This window comes from Vicugna pacos, chromosome 22, assembly GCF_048564905.1.
Source record: "Vicugna pacos chromosome 22, VicPac4, whole genome shotgun sequence".
Lineage (NCBI taxonomy): Eukaryota > Metazoa > Chordata > Mammalia > Artiodactyla > Camelidae > Vicugna > Vicugna pacos.
The window spans coordinates 31,573,014-31,595,747 of record NC_133008.1 but is presented as its reverse complement, the minus strand read 5'-3'; the positions used below and the strand labels follow the sequence as shown (position 1 = coordinate 31,595,747).

The window sequence follows — 22,734 nt, the reverse complement described above, 5'->3', positions numbered from 1 at the left end:
TAAAGGCACAGTTTAAATGGTTTTTTGAGACAGAGGGCTGAACATCAAATGATATATTGTTGACAGTTTACATAATCCAGACCTAAGGGTCATCCTAGTCACGTAACCCCCTTACAAGCTCTAGAAGAAATGTTATCTTTTAAGGAGCTGTCTTGCTGATGCTCAGAGACAATGGCTGTTTATGGTTGAGCAGGTATTCCGGCCATGGGGGAGATTCAACTGATGCATGTGCAGATACACAGTAGCACAGAGCGGGGAGGAGAGGTCAAAGGGCAGAGAATTATGTTTAAATTTTTATCTTGCCATAAAATATTGATTCCATTTCACTTCTGGGAGACTCACAATATCTCCTTCGCCTACTGTACAGATAGAAAAATGAGGCTGGAGTTGGCTGGGACCCCAGACCGTCACTGGAACCAGATTGCATCTAGTTCTCTGGAGACACCCCCTCCGGATGAGCCACGTGGCAGCAGCAAACTGCACTCCGGGTCGTGTGCCTCCTGCCTCAGTACCTTCACTGCTGATTTCCCAAAGGCCCCAGGGCCGGACTCCTCCCCACCGCCCCATGGGTCTCGAACATTCAATTCAGCATTCGCCCCGCACTCCTGCCGGTCACGGGAACCGCTCTCAGGAAAGGGGCGGAGCGAGGCAGCGCGCGCGGCCTTCTGGGGATTGTAGTCCCGGTTCCGCCTCCGCCTCGCGCCGACCCCGCCCCGGGAACTACGCTCCCGGCGTGCCCCGCGGCGCCAGGCGGTGGCGGAGGCGGGGCAAGCTGGCCGGTTGCTAAGACTTGGAGAAGCGCAGCGCTCCCGCCTTCTCCTCAGGTGAGCGCACGACCCCGCGGTCTTGCGGTCTTGCGGCCCAGTCTCCCGCGGAGGGCGAGGGCGAGCGCGGGCAGGGGCGGGGGGCACGGCTCTGGGGGGCGCCTGCAGCGTGGAGCAAGGGGGCAGCCAGGCAGGGCTCGTGCGCGCCGCGGACAGGCGCGGGGAGAGGCGCCGTGTGCGCGTGCGCGCGCCCCTGCGGCCGGGGATGGAGACCCCGTGTCCCCGTCGCTTCCGGTGCGCCCCGCCGTGGGGTCATCGCGGCCAGCCCTCTGCTTCCGCGCTGTCGCCTGGACTGTCCGTGTAACGGCCTCCCGCCCGCTTTGGGTGGAAGGCCGCCAGTCTGTCTGGACGTCCTCCACGTCGATAGTCCTTCCTGAGCCTTAAGGAAAGTGAGTTTTCAGGGCCTGGCCTCGCGTCTCTCCCGCAGCCGCATGCCCGAGGCCCTGTCGTGTCACGCGCCCGTAGGGTGGCCAGGGTCCGCAAGTAAACTCGCAGGTTGCCCCGCTAAGTACGAAGTCCGTGTGAACAGTATGTGTGCATACATACGTATTTTCGGAGCGGGCATAAGTACATCCCAGAGATGGCGTGGGCCACATTTATGCCGACAATTGTCTGCTCACCTGGAGTTGGAATTCAGCGGGGCGTCCTGTATGTTGTCTGGCGACCCCCACTCTATGGGGGAGCTCGCCCTTCAGTGGGGCCGAGTCCTGGAAACCGTATTTGAAACCTGGATGTGGGCGCCTCCAAGACTCCGGCACCGGCTGTTCCTTCTGCTTTGGGCTCCCTACCCTGCTCGTCCTGCCTTAGGCCCGGCCGTGGGTCACCGCCTCTGAGGAGCCCTCCTGCCACAGTCAGGGCACAGGGCCCCTGAGGGGCTGTGCCCAGGGACAGTGCCAGGCCCCACGTGGGTATTCTCGCTTTCTGCCCCAGAGAGCCGTGCTGGACAGTGATGGATCCCATGTCCCAGAGGGGGAAGCTGGGGTCGGGGTTAGGACCGGGGTGGGACACACCCAGGGCTGTGGTAAGGCCTCTCCTTCTGGTTGTCACCTGCAGAGCCTGACTCAGCTACCTGAATAAGCACCCTTTTCTTACTCCCTGCTGAGCTAACTTCTCCTGGGACCCCAGACCCACAGCCCCCGCTGCTGCAGGAGTCCCAGAGCACCCAGTGAGAGGACTGGCTCTTGAGGGTCTCCTTGGTCCCCCAGACCCTCCAGGGGACCCACGCATGGCACACGGCCCATGGAGCCCTTTCTGGCCCTGTCGGTGCGTGTGGCAGAGGCTACAATCACCAGTGTAAACAGTCCTGGGGAGGCGGCCCCTGCACTGGAGCACAGGCACTTCTAGGCCATAGCGGTGGGCAGAGACAGGTGCACAGGGCCCGCAAAGAGCACAGTGAGGATGTCGCGCAGTTGGGTGCCCAGAGCTGGCAGTGGATACGAGGCTCTGAGGACAAAAAGAGGAAGAGGCTGGCCTGGCTGCGCTTAGGCCCCTGGGGTGTTCAAGCATGTCTTGAGGCGTTGGCACTGTCCAGGAAGGGGCCGCTGCTCCTTGTCTAGGGGGGCTGCCCTCTGCCACACTTGTTTCCGGTCTGTGGGCTCAGGACCCCCGTCCTGCGGGGCCCGGGGGCAGAGTCAGTGAGCTGTTGGCCACCTGGCCGCTGGGTTCGGTCCCAGCTCTGCCCCCTCCCTGACCCAGCCACGTGGCCCTGGGCAAGCCCCTTGGCTTAAGGAAAGGGGACAGTCCTGCAGTCTCCTTCCTGGGTCGTGGAGAGGAGTCAGGGAACCCATTCGTGGAAGCTCGAGGACGTGCCGGGGTTCCAGCACCATCGTGAGGTACTGGTCCTGGTTGGGGGGTCTGCTGCCCTACCGACCACCAGGTGTCCTTCCTCCTCCCCTCAGCAGCAGCAGCTTTTCTGAGATACGTGTCACACGCCTTGCGGTTTGTCCACTTAGAGCGTACATTTTAAAAGCCTTTTTCAGTATATTTACAATGTCGTGCAACCATCACCTCTGTCTCGTTCCAGAACATTCCATCATCTCAGAAAGCAGCCCCGTCCCCATTAGCATCATCTCCCTCCCCCTCCCCAGCCCATGCCAACCAGGAACCCCCTCCCTGTGTCTGGGGACTGGCCTGTTCTGGATGCCTCACATCCATGGACTCACACACTGTGTGTCCTTCAGTGTCTGCTTCTCTCCCTGGGCGTCGTGCTCTCAGGGTCCGTCCAGGGTGTCAGGGCTGCTCTCCTGGTCACGGCTGAGCGATGCTCCTGTGTGTGGGGAGACATTTTGTTTATCCGTCCATCTTTTGGCAGGGGTTGTTGCTGCATTTTGACTGCTGTGAAGTGTCTAGCTCTGAACATTTGTGTGCAGGTTTCTGCATGGACGTGTGTTTTAAGTTCTTCAGGGTCCGCATCTAGGAGTGGAGTGGCGTTGCAGGGTCAGATGGTGACCCCTGTGGTTTTTATTTTTCCTCTCTAGGAGTCAGCAGTCCGGCCAGCAGTGTCCCCATGGCAGCCTCCTTTATTTACCGCGTGTTTTTTTTTAAGCAGACAGAGGTTGTGCCCTCGGAGGGACAAACAGGACTGTGTCTGTCTTGTCCCGGAGACACTGGGAGCTTTTGTGGCCTGGGACAGGCAGTGGGGCCAGGGCGTCCCAGGCGTGGTGTGTGCCGGGCGCGCGGATTTGGAATCTGAGGTCCTGCCTGGCACGGCTGTGCTGGGTGTACCAGGGCCGCTCCATGCCTGCCACTTCTCAGAGCTGCCGGCGGCCCCCTGTTCTGAGTGTCTGCCACGCTTGTATTGTGGGCTCAGGACACGTTATGGTGGGTGGGGACCGCACACGCCCTCTGAGGGTGGCGGGTTGCGGATTGAGCCGGGGAGCATCACAGCAGTAAAAGCCCCAGTGGTGAAGTGGTTTCAGCACTTCCCTGTCCGTGGGCAAGTGCTGGGAGCGTCTGGCCCACCTGAGACGCTGCCGGGGCGGTGCGGCCTGGGAGGGCAGTGCTTCTCTGGGGTCCCGCGAGGAGGTTCGTTTCTAACACCGCCCTAGGCAGTCCTGCCCAGTAGCAGTGTCACGCGAGACACGTATATGACGTCGAGTTTTTAGAAACCGCTTTTTTGAAAAGTACAAAGAAACAGGTGACGTTAACTCTAACGATACATTTATTTACCCCGAAACACGTGAAGTATCCCCGCCTCCTCATGTAGTCCGCACAGTCGTCCATCGGTATCTGTGGGGGATTGGTTCCAGGACCCCTGAGGATAACGGAATCCGTGGGTGTCAGGTGGCCAAATACAGCTGGTCGTCGGTATCTGGATTTTTCGTGGGTGCGGAGGGCTAACTGTACAAACAAAACCCACCAAGACCGTTCACGTCCTTTTGTCATAAGTCTCTGGAATCTAGTGTGCGTCTCCACTCACAGCACGTCTCAAAGGAAAAAAGGGAGAAACACCGGAACTGGGGTGGTTCAAACTGCGTGCAAACCAGGAGTCAGCAGGACCTGAGTGAGAGCGTGACCACTGCTGCGGTTCACGGGGGCCGAGCTCTCTGCTGAGCCTCCAGACCCTGCAGGCTCCTGGGACCCGCTCTCCAGCCTAGCCAGGCCTCCACGCTGACGGATGATGCTCTGCTCCGGTCTCTGTCTCCCACAGTCGGAGCCACGCCAGGATGGACCCCGCCCTGGGCATCGCAGAGCCGCATGTGGACGAGAAGGCAGGGAGTCCTGAGCGAGAGCCCGCGCCATGGCAAGCCCTCCCGGTCCTGTCCGAGCAGCAATCTGGGGATGTGGAGCTGGTGCTGGCGTATGCCGCGCCCATCCTGGACAAACGCCAGACCTCGCGCCTCCTCAAGGAGGTGTCAGCCGTCCACCCACTACCTGCACAGCCTCACCTCAAAAGGGTGCGGCCCAGCCAGGACCCCAGCTGCCCACATGCACTGGAGATGCTGCTGTGCCTGGCGGGGCCAGCTGCGGGCACACGATTGCTGGCTGAGCTCCTCCCGGAGCCGGCCGTGGACCCCCGTGGCCTGGGACAGCCCTTCCTGGTGCCTGTGCCTGCCCGGCCGCCCCTGACCAGGGGCCAGTTCGAGGAGGCACGCTCCCACTGGCCCACGAACTTCCACGAGGACAGGGAGGTGACCCGAGCCCTGTCTGGGCAGCTCTTCTCAGCACAGGAACGGGCCACTATGCATGGCCACATGGAGCGGGCTGTGTGGGCAGCTCAGCAGGCTGCCTCCAGGGGCCTGAGGGCTGTGGGGGCGGTGGTGGTGGACCCGGCCTCGGGCCGCGTGCTGGCCACGGGCCATGACTGCCGCGGCGCAGCCCGCCCCCTGCTGCACGCCACCATGGTGTGCATCGACCTGGTGGCCCAGGGCCAGGGCCGCGGCACCTATGACCTTGTGCCCCACCCCGCCTGCTCCTTCGCCCCGGCCAACGCCCCCCAGAGTGTCCGTGCGGGCTCTGTGCGCAAGCTGGATGAGGACGCGGATGGCCTCCCCTACGTGTGCACCGGCTACGACCTGTACATCACCCGCGAGCCCTGCGCCATGTGCGCCATGGCCCTGGTGCACTCCCGCGTGCGACGTGTCTTCTATGGGGCGCCCTCGCCCGACGGCGCGCTGGGCACCCGCTTCCGCATGCACGCCCGGTCAGACCTCAACCACCGCTTCCAGGCCTTCCGCGGGGTGCTGGAGGCCCAGTGCCGCCAGCTGGACCCTGACCCGTAGGCGCCTGGCCCTGAAGTTCCTCTGCTCCCTGCTGGCCCAGGCATCCCACATGGTCACGAGGGGACTGCCGTCCCTTCTCGATTTTAGAGACACGCGTGTCTCCTGGCCCCGGAGCCCCCACCACACTGTTCTGCCAGCGCATGGGGGCGTCCCTGCCTGGATGGGCTCCCCCGCCACTGGCCCAAGTGCAGCGGGGGTTCAGCCGGCGAAGCCCCGGGTCCTCGGGACTGTGTCCCCTTTTGTCAGGTGTCAGAAGACAGTTCTGATGTGTGACAATAAACAACTTAAAACCAGGTTGGTGTCTGTTGACAGAGGTATGAGGCTGTGGTGGCCACTGGTCCCTGGATCCGGGGGGGACCGCTTTCCTGATGCCTGGGTTTGTACTGGGGAGACGAGCGTCTGAGCCGAGTGTGGGCAGAGCTGGGCCCCCCAGGTCTGGAAGCGTGAGGCTGGACTCCAGGGAAGAGCCCCGCCAACCTGGACATCAATTTCCTGACTGTCCAAGGAGGCCAGGGGACCCCTAGAAGGGTGGGTGGGGGTCTGCTCCACAGTGGCCCTCTTGTCCATCCAGCAAACTCACGTTGACTGAGCACATGGTGGGTGGCTTAGGGCCCTGAGACATCTCTGCCCTGAGCCCACCCTCGAGCCCCTAGCCCTTCCCAGCCCGTGGGGGCAGGGCAGGTGGAGGGTCTCAGCCAGAGCCAGTGTGGTGGGCGCGCTGGATGGACGGTCGGGCAGGGCAGTGAGCCCGCTGGGCCTGCAGGCAGGACAGGGCCGGGCGGGGCTGCAGGTCCCAGTGGGGCTGGAGAGTGGACCGAGGGAACTCTCGATCACTGGAACCTTCTCACCTGAATTGCCTCCCCCACTTGCTCCAGGGCCAGGTGCTGGGGACAGCTGAGGCCCAGCTGTGCCAGGAGGGCCAGGCAGGTTTCCCAGACAGGGTACCGCCCACCCACAGGGCCCTTGTGGAACCGCTGAATCCCCCACAGTGATGTGCCTTGCTGGTGCCTCCTGTGAGGGGCTGCTCTGTGAAACAGGCTCCTGGGCTCCCTCTGGGCAGGACTGCTGGGAGTCAAGCCCATCTGCAAGTGTTGCACTTGGGTTGCAGTGGGGTCCTTGGCCCTGCAAAGCTCCAGGGGCAAAAACTGCAGACCAGAGAGGTTGTGTGACTTGCCTGAGGTCACACAGCAAGGAGCATGAACTCAGTTCTTGGTGAATCAGATCCCCTGGGGCCGTAGGAGGCACGCAGAGCCGTCTGTAGGTAATGGGGAAGTTTGGGAGGGTAAGGAGGCGGGAGGGCAGCGGGGGTGAGTGTCTGGGATCCCAGGAACATCGGGCTCTGGCCCGATGCCTCCCCTCAAGTCAGTGCAAAAGCTGCCTGGGGCCTCTGAGGTGAAGAGGTGGCGGGTCACACACTTGGGGCTGGCCTTTGGGCCAAGAGCCCAGACACCCCTGTGGACAGTCTGGAGGTTAGGGCTGTCCTTGCGGCGGCCGCCTGGGCCTGCAGCTGGCGTCGGGGTCCCCTAGCAGTGATGAGGACTCCCTAACTATGGCTGTCTCCTCCCCAGGTGGCTGCAGGCTTCCGCCCCGCCCCGTCTTCACAGCGGAAATGTCAGGTGAGTCTTGCCCGCTGGCCCCATGGTGAAGATTCCAGCGTCTCTGTCCCTCTGGGAAGTGCCCCAGGTGGCTGGACTCACGTTGACCCCTGAGGGCGTAGCCTCTGTCCTCCCACGCGGGGTTGATGGGGTTGCTCCTGGCACTGAGCCGGACGATGGGGAGACAGCCCTCATGGTGAGCGGCCAGCTTGGGCGTCTGGCAGCAGAGGTGACAGGGTGCCGCCTGGTCGCTCTTATGTGGGCAGAGGTGAGCGGCTCCAGGCTGTGCCCACATATCCGTGCTGTGATTGGAACCATGTCCCCTACGAGGTCCACCTGGGTGCCCGCTGCGGCTGCCTTCAAACAGCCACATGCAAGTCCTGACCCCAGGACCCGGGAAGCGGACTTTGTCAGCAGTGTAATTGTAAGACGAGTTGCACTGGAGTAGGGGTCCCTGCTGTAGAGTGACAGACGTCCTAAGAAGGGGGAGATTTGGACACAGACGCGATGAAGCTGTGGAAGGTGGAGGCAGAGACCTGAGTGACGCTGCCACGTGCGCAGGATGCCCGGGGCCCCAGGAGCCAGAGGAGGCAGGAGGGGCCCTCGCCCGGAGCCTCCAGAGGGAGCGCGGCCCTGCTCACCTGCATCTGGGTTGCCTGGCTTTCAGGATGGGGATGGGACGCATTTCTGTTGTGCTAAGCCGCCCCTGCCAGAAGCTCATATTCCAAGGGCTAGACCCTTCCTGGGAGCCCCAGGTGTGAACAGCGTTTGGGCTCTGCCATCGAGTCTGTGTACTCCTGGAACTGTTCTAAGAAATCGTCACAAACACAGTGATGGAAGCAGAATTTGTTCTCTGACCGTCCTGGAGGTCAGGGGTCCTACTCAGGCCTCATGGAGCTCAATCCAGGCGTGGGCGGGGCTGGTCCCTCCGGAGGCTCCAGGGAGAAGCGGCTCCTGCTTCTTCCAGCTTCTAGAGGCGCCGCACCCCTGGCTCGCGGCCCCTCCGTGTATCCTCACCGCCAGCAGCGCAGCATCCGCCGTCTCTTTGACTCTGACCTCCAGCCTCTCTCTGATGAGGACCTTGTAAGGACACGGTTCTCCTGGGAATCCAGGGTCACCCCCATCCCAGGGGCCTTAACTTAATCCTGCCTGCAGAGTCCCCTCTGCCCCGTGAGGTGACGCGTCCTGGGGCCGTCACAAGCTGGCTGCAGCCCGGGCTTAGCTCAAGGCCGTGTGTCCTGCAGGCAAGGAGAACAACTTCCCCCCGCTGCCCAAGTTCATCCCCCTGAAGCCCTGCTTCTACCAGAACTTCTCTGACGAGATCCCCATCGAGCACCAGGTCCTGGTGAAGAGGATCTACCGGCTGTGGCTGTGTGAGTGTGAGGAGGGGGTTCCCTGGCACCACTCGGAGACCCCAGCTTGGGAGTTGCCCTGGCCCAGGTGGTGAGAGCCTGAGGCTTTTGTAGTAAGCTCCCTTCTGGCTGGGGCCTGGTGTGGATGGAGTGGGCAGGGTGGCTGGATGCCCCAGCCCGGCTCAGGGCCCCTCCCTGCCCCCCCAGTCTACTGTGCCACCCTGGGTGTCAACCTTGTCGCCTGCCTCGCCTGGTGGATCGCCGGTGGCTCCGGCGCCAACTTCGGCCTGGCCCTGATCTGGCTGCTGCTCTTCTCCCCCTGTGGCTACGTGTGCTGGTTCCGGCCCGCCTACAAGGCCTTCCGGTAAGTCGGGGCTCCGTGGCCTGCACCCTAGAGGGGCTCTCGGGGTGTCCAGTATAGGGGAGGGAACAGGACATCTCCCCTTGGGCATGCTTACCTCCACCCAAACCCCGTGGAGGACCACGCCCCCATGCCCCAGTCTGCACCTGTCGCCCAGGCCCAAGTGTCAGCATAGTCCCACCTCTGGTCCATCTTGGACAGCATTTTGCATCAGGCTCTGTAGACGGCGGCCCACAGGCCACATCCAGCTGTTGCCTGTGTTTGCTTTTAATGAGTTACACTGAGGTGTACTTCACCTATCGCTCAACTCACCTCAACAATGCAATGTTTCTACTGTCTTCACGAGGTTGGACAACCATCATCTCTAATCCAGAACATTCCATCACTCCAAAAGAAGCCCTGTCCCCACCAGCAGTCACCCCCCCAGCCCCCTCCCCAGCCCTGACAGCCAGGAGCCCCCTCCCTGTGTCTGCGGACTGGCCTGTTCCGGACGTCTCGCATCCATGGACTCACACACTGTGTGTCCTCCTGTGTCTGCTTCTCTCCCTGAGCACCGTGCTCTCAGGGTCCGTCCACGTGGGAGCGGGTGTCAGGGCTTCTCTCCTGTGCGTGGCCGAGTGACGTTCCCATGTATGGAGGGACCACGTTTCTTTATCCATCATCCGTTGATGGACACTTGAGTTGTTGCCATCTTTTGGCTGCTGTGAATCTTTCTCTGTGAACACTCCCCCCACCACCCCGCCCAGTGTGTGCTGTTTGCCCCCTGGGTGGTCCCCGAATCCCAGACTCTCAGACTGAGTCAGGGCCCTGATGGTCTCCTGGAGACAAGAACCAGAAACCCACTCACATGTGCTGAAGCCGACGTCCCAGGCTGGCTTGGGCGACTGCATGCAGGGACGGACCCCACAGGCTCCTGCCCCTCGCCTACCCCCAGCTGTGGGTCCCCCCAGCCCCTGCCCCCACTCCATGGACTGGGAGGGGCCTGAGCCACGGCCCCTGCAGCCTTCCCTCGTCTAGGGCAGGGACAGGAGTCCAGCGTGGAGAGTGTCTCGAATCTACCATTAACCGCCCAGGTTAACATCTGCTGATCGCGTGCCCTGCCGGTGCGGTCATATCCTCGGTGTAGGAAGGTGTCTGCAGTTCCGCCCCAGTGGGGACGTGTTAGGTGTGGCGCTGCCTCTGAGCCGAGTGGGCCCTCACGGTCCGGCTCCGCAGCCTGCGCCAGGCCCCCCTCCTCGGGCCCCTATCCTTGAGCCCCTCCACCTTGCCCCCCATTTCAGGTCCCCTCTCCTCAGGCTGTGGTAATGCTGCTTTCCTTCCCTTTAGGTCTGACAGCTCCTTCAACTTCATGGCGTTTTTCTTCATCTTTGGAGCCCAATTTGTCCTGACCATCATCCAGGCCATTGGCCTCTCGGGTTGGGGCGCGTGGTAAGCAGGGCCCCTGAGAGCCCAGGACTAGCGTCACCTGTGATGCGTGTCGCGTGTGTGAACACAAGTCACACACAGGTGCCGTTAGTGTGGGCCGAGGGCTGCAAGGAGGACCCGTAAGGCCAGCGGCTGGAGGTGGGCCGACGTTTGCACCTGTCAGCCCTCCAGGGAGGTGCTAGGTAGGGGCATCTGGTCTGCAGTCACCGGGGGCCTGAGTGCAGAGGTTCCGCTGGCCTTCTGCCAGCTGGTTCGTGGTCACCCGACCACAGGGGATGTGGGGCGTGGTCAGTGTGTGTCCCAGGGGAGCGGTCAGAGAGCAGTTGAGGGCCTGCGGCCCTCCCGCCCTGTCAAGGGTAAGAGCTGTCACCTGTGTGTTTTTCCTTTGGGGTCACATATGAGCTTTCTGTGGCCACTGTGACAAATTACTCCTAATTCAGTGGCTTGAACTGAAACAGACTTCTCATCTCAGTCCTGGAGGTCAGAGCGCCCGGGGCTAAAACCCAGGCGTGGCCAAGGCTGGTCCCTCCGGAGGCTCCAGGGAGAAGCAGCTCCTGCCTTTTCCAGGTTCTAGAGGCACCACTTTCCTGACTCTCGGCCCCTCCCTCCATCCTCACCGCCAGCAGCGCAGCATCTTCCCTCTCTGACTCTGACCCTCCCGCCTCCCTCTGATGACCCTGTGAAAACACGGATTCCCCCAGGGAATCCAGGGTCACCCCCATCCCAGGGGCCTTAACTTAATCCCACCTACAGGGTCGTCTCTGCCCCGTGAGGTGACAGGTCGCAGGTCCCGGAGCAGGACGTGGATGCTGTGAGTTGTCTCCACTGCCAGCGCCCGGCAGGACACACCACAGTGATCTCTCTTCCTGCCTGTGTGTGCTGCCATGTGTCCCCATGTGTCTTGGTTGAATTCTCGTGCATGCTAAGCCCCTGCTCTACCACTGAGCTATACCCTCCCCACCCTTTTTTTAAATTGAGATGGACTTAACATACAGTTTTCCATCTTTAAGTGCACAATTTAGTGTCATTTAGTACATTTGCAGTGCTGTGCACCATCACCTCTATCTAGTTCTAGAACAGATCATCACTCCAAAAGGAGGGCCCGTCCCCATCAGCAGTTGACGTTCCCCAACCCCTGACAACCAGGAGCCCCCTCCCTGTGTCTGGGGACTGGCCTGTTCTGGACGTCTCACATCCGTGGACTCACACAGCGTGTGTCCCTCTGTGTCTGCTTCTCTCCCTGAGCACCGTGCTCTCAGGGTCCGTCCACATGGGAGCGGTGTCAGGGCTGCTCTCCTGGTCACAGCCGAGCGACGCTCCCGTGTATGGTGGGACGCGGCCTGTGTGCCCACTGCCTGTGGAGGGACACTTGGGCGGCTGTGCTGCTTTGCTGCTGTTAGTGGTCCTGCTGTGAGGCTCCTGTTTCTGTGTGCACGTGTGTTTTTTTGTTTCTCCGGGCACGCCTGGTCGTGGACCTGCTGGGCGACACAGTAGTGATGTTGACCTTCTGAGGAGCTGCCAGGCCCTCCCGCCGCTTCTGCAGACTGCGTCCCTTGTTCTGTCCTTTAGCACCTTCTGTCCCCATGTCCCTGGTTCTAGCGCCTGGAGCTACTGGCCAAGTGGCCCAGTGGGAGCTCCTGGTGCCCGTGTCCCCTCCCTGACCCTCATCTCTCCCAGCAGTGCGCCCCACCCCCACCCAGGGGACAGCAGGCTCACATGTACCTCGGTCCGTCGCTGGCGGAGGCCGGTTTCCAGCCGTAATAAGTGAGCTTGTTCCCTGGAAGGGGCGGCCGCAGTCCCTCCCAGGCATGTCTGGGGCCTGGTGCCATGGAGCAGGCTCCCTGTTCTCCATCCCCACCCTCCCCAGACGACTGCCCAGCCAGCCTCGTGTTCAGAGCACCAGATCCAATGGGAGATCTTTCCGTCCTCTCCGTGACCTTCCTGCAGCAGAGCCGGCCCCCCCCCCCCCGGAGCCCAGGGAATGGCGTCCTGCCCCCTGACCCAGCCACAGCTGCCTGTCCACCCGCCTAGTACCCCTGCAGCCGCCCGGCTGTGCTCACACCCCTCAGAGCACGGTGCAGCGTGCGTCCTCGTTCCGCAGGGAGGTGGGGCGGCATTGGCGTGTGCGTGCAGTACACGGTTTTACAGACTCCCTGGAAGGGTCCACAGCAGGTGAGCCATACCGCTTCCCTCTGGGCGGGGGAGGGGGTCGCCAGGAGAGAGTTTATTATATTCTTTCCAGTTTCCTGAGTCTTGAACCGCGTCTTTATTACGTGCTAAGAAAAAAATTCTCAGAAATACTGTACGTCTTGCCTCCCCCCCAGAGGCAATTGTGGAGATGAGATAAATGTTCTTCCATGTGGGCCGATGATGTGACGTGGTTCAGGTCTCTCTCATCTTAACGCCTCCTTAGTGTGACTTAGGTTCCTGGTGTTCCCAGCAGGTGGACATTCACATCCTCCCCGGCTTTTCCTTGTTGCAGACAGTGGCCGTGGCTTAGATTCTTGCAAGTAAAATAGCCAGGAAGAAGGAATAAACATTCAGATCTTGTTACAGGGCAGTGCCCCGCTGCTGACAGTAGTTTGTTTCTTCGACCCCTTGCACACGAGGTTTGCCCACACGACGGTGTAAAGACTGCACCTTTTCTAACTTGCACATCTTCATTTGTGGGTTTGAGTATCATTCTCTAAGCTCTCTGGCCCCAAGGTAGTTGTCTACGAATTGCTCACTACGTTTTTCTTGTTGATTTGCCGGAGCTCTTTACATATGAGGGATGGTGGGATGCTGGGCTGGTGTCTGGTGGTCGTGCTGGCTCCCACATTAGCTCTTGTCCCTGCAGCGGTTGGCTGGCAGCAGTCGGGTTCTTCCAGACCAGCGTTGGGGCTGCCGTGGTCATGCTGCTCCCAGCCATCATGTTCTCTGTGTCGGCTATAATGATGGCCATCGTGATCATGAAGGTGAGTCCTCTGGGTCCCTGCGCAGCCTGTGCCTTGACCTTCCTGGCTGCAGGGGCTCATCTTATCCCCATTCCAGTAGCAAGAAATGGTGCGTCTGGGGAGGGAAGTGATCGCTGTCAGCAGGGGAGACCCTCCGTGGTCAGGACCCTTGGTTGTTCACACCGGAGCCCTGCCTCCCCACCCACGTGGCCTTCTGGGGAGGGAGGACTCAAGGAAACAGCTCTGTGTGGGTCAGTGGGGAGCACTCCTGTGTTTGGGGGTGTCGTCTGCCAGAGCCCCACCATACACGTGTCGCAGAATGAAGTCCACACTGCTGATTCGGCCATCCCAGGCTGAGTGTTGCTGTTTACAGTTAAATTCAAATTAAGTGTAACAAACTAAAATTAGAAAGTACATCTGTCCATCCTGCTTGCCTCATCTGAGTGCTCAGTGGCCACGTGGGGCTGGGACACAAGCTCCCCCAGGTGCCACTGCTCCCGGTGTTTGGAGACTTCTGGGGAAAACATGTGCACTGTAGCCCTGAGCCTTTGGCCACGTGAGGATTGCCCTGGGACCTCAGGGAAGGTGACGGGTGACAACATCCTCCTCTGCCTTCCTGGAGGTGCCTGACTCGGCCGTCTGCCCCCCACACGCCCAGCGCTGCACTGGGCTGTGCATTGCCAGTGATGCTTGACAGCTGGGTTTTGAACCCCCACTGCCTCCTTGCCATGGGTCTCAGCTGTTACGGCAGGATTTCGAGGCCTGGGCTGTTCAGTGGGTGCACTGGGCCATCTAGGAGGACAGAGAGGTGCTTGGGTTCCCCAGTGCCTGTCCCCAAAGTCCTTCAGCTGTGTGGACCACGATGCGGGGAGGGACGACCCAGCAGAGAGCAGGCTGGCTGGGAGGCCCGGCAAGATGCTGGCCGCAGCGGAGCTGAGAGCACCCGTATGCACGGAGGGTGCTCCAGGATTGAGCAGTGCCCCTGAGCACAGCCGACCCCCTACTGAGGCCCCAGCACCAACCCCCGTTTTGGGTGTTCGCCAGGAGGCGGTTGCACAGAAGAAGGATAAATTCCAGTGGAAAAGGACAAAAGCAATCGGCAAATACCGTTTTCTCAGTTACTGAATTTGCCAGAATTTCTAGAAATAGCACAGCTCAGTGTTCCAAGAGGCGCGGCCTTTCTGGATGGTGGGAGGCAGTGGTCTCCCCAGGGCTTTCTGCTGAGGGGGTCACTGCAGGGACCGCTGTTAGCGACCTGCGGGGTCCAGGATCCGATGCGCCCCAGAGGGGTGGGGGATGGGTGGCGAGTGGATGCTAGGGGGAGGCAGGCCCTGAACCTCCCCCTTTGCTGGAAGAGGCGCCTGTGGCCGAGTGCGTGGGCTCTGCTGGGGCAGGTGGAGCTCTCAGAGCGCAAACGCTGTGGCCTGAGTGTGTGGTCGCCTGCTGACATCCGCTCTCTGCCTCCTGCTCCCCCCCCCACAGGTGCACAGCATCTACCGGGGGACAGGTGGAAGCTTCCAGAAGGCGCAGTCAGAGTGGAGCGCAGGCACCTGGCGGAACCCGCCGTCCCGGGAGGCCCAGTACAACAACTTCTCTGGGAACAGCCTGCCCGAGTACCCCACCGTGCCCAGCTACCCGGCCAGCGGTGCCCAGTGGCCTTAGGGGGAGCCAGGCGGCCCTGCTGCCTGCCTACCAGTCCACCTCCTCCTCCCGGTCCACCCCCGCCAACCTGGGTCTGCTGACGCCCTGAGCGGCTGTCCCCCGACCTCCCAGGCAGCGGCCAGGCCCCAACCCCAAGCCAGCCGGCAGTGGGGGACCCGTGCGGTGCGGTGTCCATCGCACTCCCAGGAGCAGGCTTCTTGCAAGCTCCACGCAGAGGCTGTCTGGCCTCTGCTGTCCGGCGGAAGAGCGTCCATCTCAGTCCTTCCAAGCACGCATGGTCCCCGTGAGGCCTGCTATGCAGCAGGCCCTCTCCCCGGGGGTCGTGCAGGGTTGACCCAGGCCTCCCAGGTCGGAGGCGGGCTGGCTGCCTGCCCTCTTCCAGAGCTGATGATGCTGAGAAGGGCCCTGGCCTTGCATGCTGCCCGCCCAGCCTCTGTCCGGTCGGTCGCCCTTTCCCGGGGCCCAGCTGGGAGAGGGGGCCTTCTCCCTGCCAAGTTTTCATCTCCTGATGTGTAGCCAGAGCCTCAATATTGTCGTCTAGTGGACGAGCCCATGGGGAGGGCTAGAGACCGACTGCAGCCTCAGTGCCGTGATCTGAGCTCCTCCCCATCTGTCTGTCTGTCCATCTGCCCATTGGCCATCTTGCCTCCAGCTTTCCTGCTAGCGGCCATGCCGGTCCCAGGTCTCAGAGCTGGGAACCTCGGGCAGGAGCTTGTTAGATCCGAAACCTGGGACCCACTCCCTCTAGGGGAGGAGGGCAGCGGCCGGCCTGTCCCTGCAGGTCCAGTCCAGGTCCAGGTCCAGGCAGGGCGACAGACAGAGTGCGTGCCCCAAGGCCAGGCGCAGGGCCGCGGCACAGCCCTTTCCGGAGCTGCAGGGTTGGGAGGTTCCTCAGGAGGAGCAACCAGACAGACAAACCTGTGCCTTAGTGAGGAAAGAGCCGTCCCTCCTCCCTCTCCCCGCCGGTCCTCCCAGCTCCTTCCCAGGCAGCAGCCAGCAGCCCGGTGAATGGATGGGCCGGAGAGCCCTCCCAGCAGCCTCCTGGCCCTTGCTGGCCCTGCTTCCTGGGCAGGATGGGCCCCTCCTGTCACACCGGCCTCTCCCAGGAGCCTCCTGGCCGCTGACCCGCCCTGCTCGCCCGCGCCTGCTTGCTTGGCTGCTACTGCTGAACGCCGCGCACTGTCAGAGGGTGGCCGTGGCCCTGAGAAAGCGCCTGGGTCTGGGTACCCCAGGGGCAGGGCCTCCTGGGGTGGGAAGCCCAGGCCCCTCACCCGAGGCTGGTGCCACGCTCCTCAGGGCTGAGTCTCCTGTGACCGGGACACCACTGGTGACAGCAGTTGACCCGGCGTCAGCCAGCCATGGGGCCAGTTGTGGGGCTCGCCCTGGGCACACACCCCACCCTGTGCTCCCCACTGCCTGCTGCACCTTGAAGGTTTTGTTATGTGAGAATATCCAGGAAATAAATACATCCTTCCTGCACTAGGTGGGCCTCCTCAGGGGCTGTTTGTGGTGAGTCTCCCCCTGGAGGTCTGGTCGATGGGCCGCCCGCCCGCAGCCCCTGCCCGGCTGGACAAGCTGTGGCCTCCACCGTGGTGCCCTCTTCTTGTTTTCAATCACCTCATTTTCTTCCTGCTCCCCAGTTTTTGTTTAAAAAAGGAAATTTACAGAAGGTGAGATACTGGATGCCAGCGCCCCTCGCCGGAAAAGAGACGTAATGGTAGAGGTGGCCGGACTAGGGACAGCTGTGGCTTGCAGGCACCCCCATCCTGGCTCACTGTGGGGCCTACTGGGCGGCGGTGGACCCCCCACGTGGACTTGGAGGGATGGCTGCAGGTCTTTTACTCCATGGAGCACTTGGTGACCAGCGGAAGAGAGCGAGCCCAAAGCAAGTGGCCTGGGTTTCCTCGTGGCCCCCCAAGTGGTTCATGGAGTCCTGACCCCACACCTCAGAGCAGGGCCTGTTTGGAGCAGGGTCCTTGCAGGAGTGACTGGTCACGGCGAGGTCACATCGGAGCAGGTGGTCCTAATGCCGCAGGACTCTTGTTCTTACAAGAGAGGACACCTGGACACGGACACACAGGGCAGGCCACGAGAAGATGGGGGCAGAGATGGGTGATGCTGCCACAAGCCCAGGGTTGCCAAGTGACCCCAGAAGCCAGGAGAGAGTGGGGTGGCGGGGGGGCAGGAGCCAGCCCTGTGACACACACATCTCAGGCTTCGAGGCCCTGGAACTGGGAGGGGACGTGTTTGTCGTATTGTTTGTGGTGCTTGGTTACAGCCACCCCCCGGTTATCGGGGAGGTGAGGTAGCGGGCGCTGTGCCATAGGGCTCGCGTGTCACTGGTAGGGGGTGATTCGGGTTGGGTGACCTGCCTGGAGGGCGAGGAGCTGTGTCTCCCGGGCAGGTGGGCAGAGCAGGGAGCAGAGAAGGAAAGTGAGACCGGATGGGGTGCTGGGGCGGTGGGCACGTGGGTCTGGGGAGGCGATTTGCGTGTCATCGGCTCAGAGGTGACATGTAGGGACACAGGACAGTATGGAGGCGAGAGAGACCCCGGGGGAGTCGGGAAGGGAGCCATCCACTGGGGTGGCTGTGCCAGGACCACAGACCTGAGCTCTAAACAAAGGATTTATCTCTCGGTTCTGGATCCAGACACGTGGCAGGGCTTTGGGGAGGGTGCTTCCTGCCTCTCCCAGCCGCTGGGGGAACCTGCTCTCTTTGTCACTGCGTCTCCTTCTGTCTCTTACAAGACACTATCCGTGGGTTGGGGGCCACTCTGCCTCCAGCATGATCTCAACGTCATCCGTACCTTCATTACATCTGAAAGGACCTGCCAGTTCTAGGAGGTGGGGCTGTGGTGCAGCCCCTGCGGGGGAACTTCAGCCTTACGAGCCCGAGCCCGAGGGAGAGCAGCGGAGCAGCAGACAGCCCTGGGCGGGTGCGTCTGCCAGCCAAGCCCTGCACCAAGGGGACTGCCCGTAGGGGACCAGGTCCCTGGGATGGGAGGAGAGCCGTGTTCATGGCGGGGCAGCACAAAGCCCAAGGGGGTGCAGGTGAGGGTGGGAGCAGGGCCCGTGAGGCTGGGCTGAGAGCTTTCTCAGCAGGATCTGTAAGGGAGGCCCTGCCCTGGGTCAGGAGCAGGGACCAGTCACCTCCAGCAATGGGAGGCTGGCGGACGAGGAAGTTCCTGCTGCTAGCACATAGCCAACAGTTGCCAGCTTCTCACCTGCTGCGGACACTAGGTCTGGAGCATCTGTGGGGACTGCCCCAGGTGCTGTGGGGTGTGGAGCAGCCTCCCTGGCCCCCACCCCAGACATCACCCAGTGTCCCCCGGGGGCAGGACGGACCACCCAGGTGAGACCCTCTGCTTTAGATGTGAGACTTGGCCTGGCAAAATTGTTCTCAGTGGAAGTCAAGAGCTGCAACTGAACTAGAAAATTGATGTAGGTTTTTTTTCTTTTCTTCAGTCTGATTGAAGGATCAAGTACTAGTTTCACCCAGAAGCATCGATCCTGATGGAAGTAATTCCCAGGAGTAAGAACGTGGAAACAGAAGGCACCTGATAGTCATTTCACTTTGCTGCAGAGAAAATGATCGATCAGGATCACGTTTGATTAGCAGGGTTTCTTCTCAAACCTACCCTCTCAAAGAAAGCTCACCCGTGTGTGTGTGTGTGTGTGTGTGTGTAGTGGGGTGTAATTTGGGTTCAGATGCTCTGCGTTCATCAACAAAGACCCAGAACCTCCCCAGAGGCCAGGGGCAGGCAGAAAGGTCCACGTAACAGGGGCCACAGACTGGACAGCTTCACATGGTCTGACCAGTGAGGTTGAGGTGTCCCAGGGTCAAGGCTCCTCTGAGAGCCCTGGGGGGCATCCTTCTTGCCTCTCCCAGCTAAATACTGAAATGTACTAGATTAGGATTGAAGACACAAGATTTTAACACACTCGTTAATGTCACTTAAAAAAACTCATTACATTTTTGTAACTTAAGGAAAAAAACCACATTTTCAGCCCCCTACCTCCACAGTTGGGGGTGCCGAGGGGGCTCAACTCTGCCCTCAGGTGGAGAATGGTGGGTGCTGGTCTAACTTGTCTGCGTTTGAGGTTAGCGTGCGTGTGCGTGTGCATGTGTGTGCGAGCATGTGGGAATGTGTTTGCACTTTGTGATGAGTTGCGCTGTGTCCCCCTCCCTGGCTAAAAATTTCTGTGTTTTAAGTCTCAACCCCCTAGGACCTCAGAACACGACCCTCCCTGGCTAAAAATTTCTGTGTTTTAAGTCTCAACCCCCTAGGACCTCAGAACACGACTGTAGTGTCAATGCTTGTGGAACTAATTGAGATGGTACCCAACGCTTACGACTGGTTAACTTTCTTGTAAAAGGGGAAGTTTGGACACAGACACGCATGCAAGGGGAGAGTGGAGTGATGCTGCTGCAGCCAAGGAGCTACAGAAGCTCAGAGAAGCCCCCACCGAGCCCCGCCCCCACCTGCAGAGGGAGCAGCGTCTATGGACACCTGGACTGCAGACTTCTGGGCTCCAGAACTGGGAGTGATTAAACCTGTTGTCAAAGGCACCCAGGCTGGGTGCTTGGTGACGGCCACCTGGAACAGGCACACAGGTGGGTCGTCTTGTCGCCTGGTCGGTCTTTGTCTTTACTCTTAGGGCTCCAGCCATCATCAGCCAATTCCTTCGCCCACGACCCAGAATGTCTCCCCCTCCCCTGCTTTTCCCACCTAGCAGCTTCTGTTCACCCAGAAGGTCAGCGCTTCCCCGCAAACGTGAGAAACCAGCTCCGGCTGTCTCTAGGCAGACAGGAATTCATTGGAATTTCTTTTTCCGAGTAAATTTATTTACAGAAACTTAGCAGATGCTGGTTGAACTGGCGGGTGGGTGGCCGGGGACCCTGAATCAGACCCCGGCCAGGAGTGAAGGTGGCCGTGAGGACTGAGAGATGCAAAGGGGTATGTCATCTTCTAGAGCACGCTGCGTGCGTGGCGGGGTGGGGGCAGGACCCCGGCCTCACCCCTCGAGTGAGCTGGCTCCTGGTTCCAAATCCCAGTCTCCTTGGCCTGCTGTAACAAATTAACACAAACAGGGTGGCTTAAAACCACAGAAATTTTCTGCCTTACATTTCTGGAGGCTGGAAGTCTGAAGTCAGGGTGTCGGCTGAGCTGGTTCCTTCCAAGGCCGCCAGGGAGGACCGTGCCTCTCCCCCGGAAATCCTTGTCATACCTTGGCCTGTGGACGCATCACTCCAGTCTGCCTGTATCATCACGTGGCCTCGCTCTGTGTGTGTCCACATGTCCCTCTTCTTTTTGTTTTTTTTTTTTGTTTTGGGGGGAAGGGGAGGTAATTAGGTTTATTTATTTACTTTAACAGAGGTGCTGGGGATTGAGCCCAGGACCCCTGCATGCAAAGCACGCTCCACCGCTGACTGAGCTGTAGCCTCCTCCCTGACGTGTCCCTCTCTGACGTGGACACCAGCTATTGCATTAGGGCCACCCACTCCACTATGACTTCATCTTAACTTGACCGTAACTGCAAAGACCCTATTTCCAAACAAGATCACAGTCACAGGTACCAGGAGTTAAGACTTCAGTATACCTTTTAGGGGACCACAGTTCAACCCACAACAGCGGCCAAATCTGGGTCCACATCTGTATGAGTTTCCTGAGGTGGCTGTCACAAAGCATCACAAACTGGGTGCTCAAAGCAACTATTTATGCTTTGGGGGGTCCTTCCTGCCTCTTCCAGCTTTTGGGGGCTCCAGGTGTCCTTGGCTTGTGGTCACATCCCTCCAATCTCTGCCTCTGTCTTTGCGCGGCTGGTTTCTCTGTCTTTCTGTGTCCCTTTTCTTTTAAGGACACAAGTCATTGGATTCAGGGCCACTCTAATCCAGCATGACCGCTTCTTAAATAATTATATCAGCAAAGGCCCTATTTCGAAACAAGGTCATATTCTGAGCTTCCTGATGGATATTAATTTTGGGGCGATGCTGTTCCACCTTCTGCCTTGCCCAGGCCTTGGCCCCCAGGAGTTGGGTGGAGCTCCTTGGTGACAGGTAGGACATTATATGTCCCACACTAAGGTGACCAAGCCTTCCTAGTTTGATGGGCCTTTTGTGGCTTTTGCAAAGACAGTCCCGGGTCCCGAGAGACCCCAGTAAACTGGGCTGCTTGGTCCCCCTACACCATATCTCAACAATGGGGGGCAGTTGGCAAAAAAAGAAAAAAAATGTCTAAAAGGTTGTGAAAACTGTTAATCAAGTGTGTTTCTACTATTTTCCCCCAAGTTGGACCCCATCTGTATACCCTAGGTTGTTTCAGGGGATTTCACTATTATATAAACATCAATAAAATTAAAATGGAGTAGTTGTATATATGCAACATATATGTATATATGGCACAACCCCAGCTGTGGCCTTTGTGCATTCTTTCAGTTGCACAAGCCACCCTGCCTTTTACAGGGGCAAGGCTGGAGCTCAGGTTCAAGGCTCAGATACCTCTGGAGGAGAGGCCATCACGCCCCCTGCTCCCCGGGGAGTTGAGCACCTAAGGGTAGATTTTTATGACCGTCAAGAGTGGAGAGAAGAGGGGGAAGGAAGTAGCTCAGTGAGTTCAATCCCCAGTACCTCCAGTACAAAAAAAAAAAAAAAGTGGAGAGACGGGGCTGGAAAGTCTGAAGAAATAAAACCTTGAGTTCTCCAGAATCTGGGAGGACAGTAGAGTTGGTCCGTTGGTTCATTCATCGATTCATGTGTTCACTCATTCACCACACATAGTGAACACACAGACTGAGTGCCCAATGGGAACAGGCACAGCAGTGAGCAAAACAGATGCGGTCCCTGGCTGGGCATGGCTGTCGGAGGAGGCCGATATGAAACAAACACACTCCTCTGTGGTAAGGCTCAGGCTGAGGCAGGTCAGGATGCAGTGAGAAAGGACACCGGGGGAACTGGCGTGGGCTTCCTGGAGGCGGTGACTTTGCAAGTGCAGCTGAACGAGGAAGACTGGGGGAGAAGCCCCAAACCGTTGTCATTCCGCCGTCCCCTTCCACTTAAATTCTCGCGCACTTTTGGCTGCTTCCTCCTATCTGCCTATCTAGCTTTTAGCCTTTAGGGTCTGGCCTTCCCTCACTCTGCCCTAAGCCAACTTGTAACACCACCTGAAACCATCGTGTCCATTTATTTACTGTCCTGTCCACACCCACCCCCAGGACAGAGGACTCACTGGGAAGCCATGCCAATCATTCTATTCTCAGAGCTGCTGGCAGGCACTTCATAAGGACATGAATGAATGAGTCTCCTCCAATGGTAAAAATGTCCCGCAGGAGGCCCTGGGGCATGCGGGGACGGCCGGCTCCCGTCGCCAGCCTGTCCGAGGAGCAGGGCCTCACTGCGGGGCCCTTGGCCAGTCACCCCCCTCCTCAAGCTTCGTCTGGGCCCGGGGTGGACTGACAGTGCTCGAGCCAGCAGTCAAGACCACACTTAATGAGCGCCAGCCGCGTGCCAGGGCCTGTGCGCGCCGGAAGGCCCCGCTGGAACAGGGCCTTGGGTGACCTCTTCTTGGCTCCTCGCTTATGTCACCGCCTCAGGACGCGGAGAGGCGCCGCCACGCCGCTTGCCCACCATTCTAGAGTCCCTTCCCCTCCTTGCCCCACCCAGCCTGTCTCCCGCCGTCCGCCCCGGAAGTCGGCCGGTCCACGCGCTGACCACGCCCGGCGGCCCCGCCCGGGTCGTGACGTCAAGTGGCGAGACCTTGACGTCACAGAAGCGCGGTGGGGAGGTGTCAGGGGCGACCGGCCACGCGTCGCCATAGCAACGGCAGGGCGGGTCCGGGCGGGCGGCGGGGGCCCCGCCCCCG

General features: G+C 60.1%; 2 protein-coding genes and 1 long non-coding RNA gene across 5 annotated transcripts; 2 read left to right on the top strand and 1 right to left on the bottom strand.

The window, feature by feature from the left end:
- Positions 1-736: 736 nt before the first annotated feature.
- Positions 737-16,358, top strand: SCAMP4 (secretory carrier membrane protein 4). 2 transcript variants are annotated; one of them, XM_072948069.1, is made up of 7 exons: positions 737-824; positions 7,114-7,161; positions 8,385-8,513; positions 8,700-8,856; positions 10,180-10,281; positions 13,118-13,235; positions 14,697-16,358. In XM_072948069.1, exons 2-7 carry the CDS (start codon positions 7,155-7,157, stop codon positions 14,874-14,876), a joined length of 693 nt encoding a protein of 230 aa, XP_072804170.1. In that variant the 5' UTR covers positions 737-824; positions 7,114-7,154; the 3' UTR covers positions 14,877-16,358. The 2 variants fall into 2 exon arrangements, with proteins under 2 accessions (XP_072804170.1, XP_031529781.1); XM_031673921.2 differs by lacking the exon at positions 737-824 and adding an exon at positions 1,035-1,213.
- On the top strand, positions 1,242-6,018 carry ADAT3 (adenosine deaminase tRNA specific 3). Its single transcript, XM_072948068.1, has one exon. It carries the CDS (start codon positions 4,490-4,492, stop codon positions 5,543-5,545), a length of 1,056 nt encoding a protein of 351 aa, XP_072804169.1. The 5' UTR covers positions 1,242-4,489; the 3' UTR covers positions 5,546-6,018.
- A 2,630-nt stretch (positions 16,359-18,988) lies between the features above and the next one.
- LOC140688503 (uncharacterized) lies at positions 18,989-22,555 on the bottom strand. Of its 2 annotated transcripts, XR_012063241.1 has the most exons (4): positions 21,566-22,555; positions 20,105-20,183; positions 19,167-19,944; positions 18,989-19,105 (listed from the first exon to the last, which is right to left on the bottom strand). It is a non-coding gene; the product is annotated as an uncharacterized lncRNA (long non-coding RNA). The 2 variants fall into 2 exon arrangements; XR_012063240.1 differs by lacking the exon at positions 18,989-19,105 and having other exon boundaries at positions 19,700-19,944; positions 22,102-22,555.
- Between the last annotated feature and the right edge of the window lie 179 nt (positions 22,556-22,734).

What these genes read in the sequence shown, in the direction of transcription:
- ADAT3 (XM_072948068.1), top strand. Translation starts at nt 4,490, where the DNA reads ATGGACCCCGCCCTGGGCATCGCAGAGCCGCATGTGGACGAGAAGGCA.
- SCAMP4 (XM_072948069.1), top strand. An exon ending in GATCTACCGGCTGTGGCTGT is followed by an intron (nt 8,514 to 8,699) that starts GTGAGTGTGAGG and finishes CTGCCCCCCCAG; the next exon opens with TCTACTGTGCCACCCTGGGT. An exon ending in TGGCCATCGTGATCATGAAG is followed by an intron (nt 13,236 to 14,696) that starts GTGAGTCCTCTG and finishes CCCCCCCCACAG; the next exon opens with GTGCACAGCATCTACCGGGG.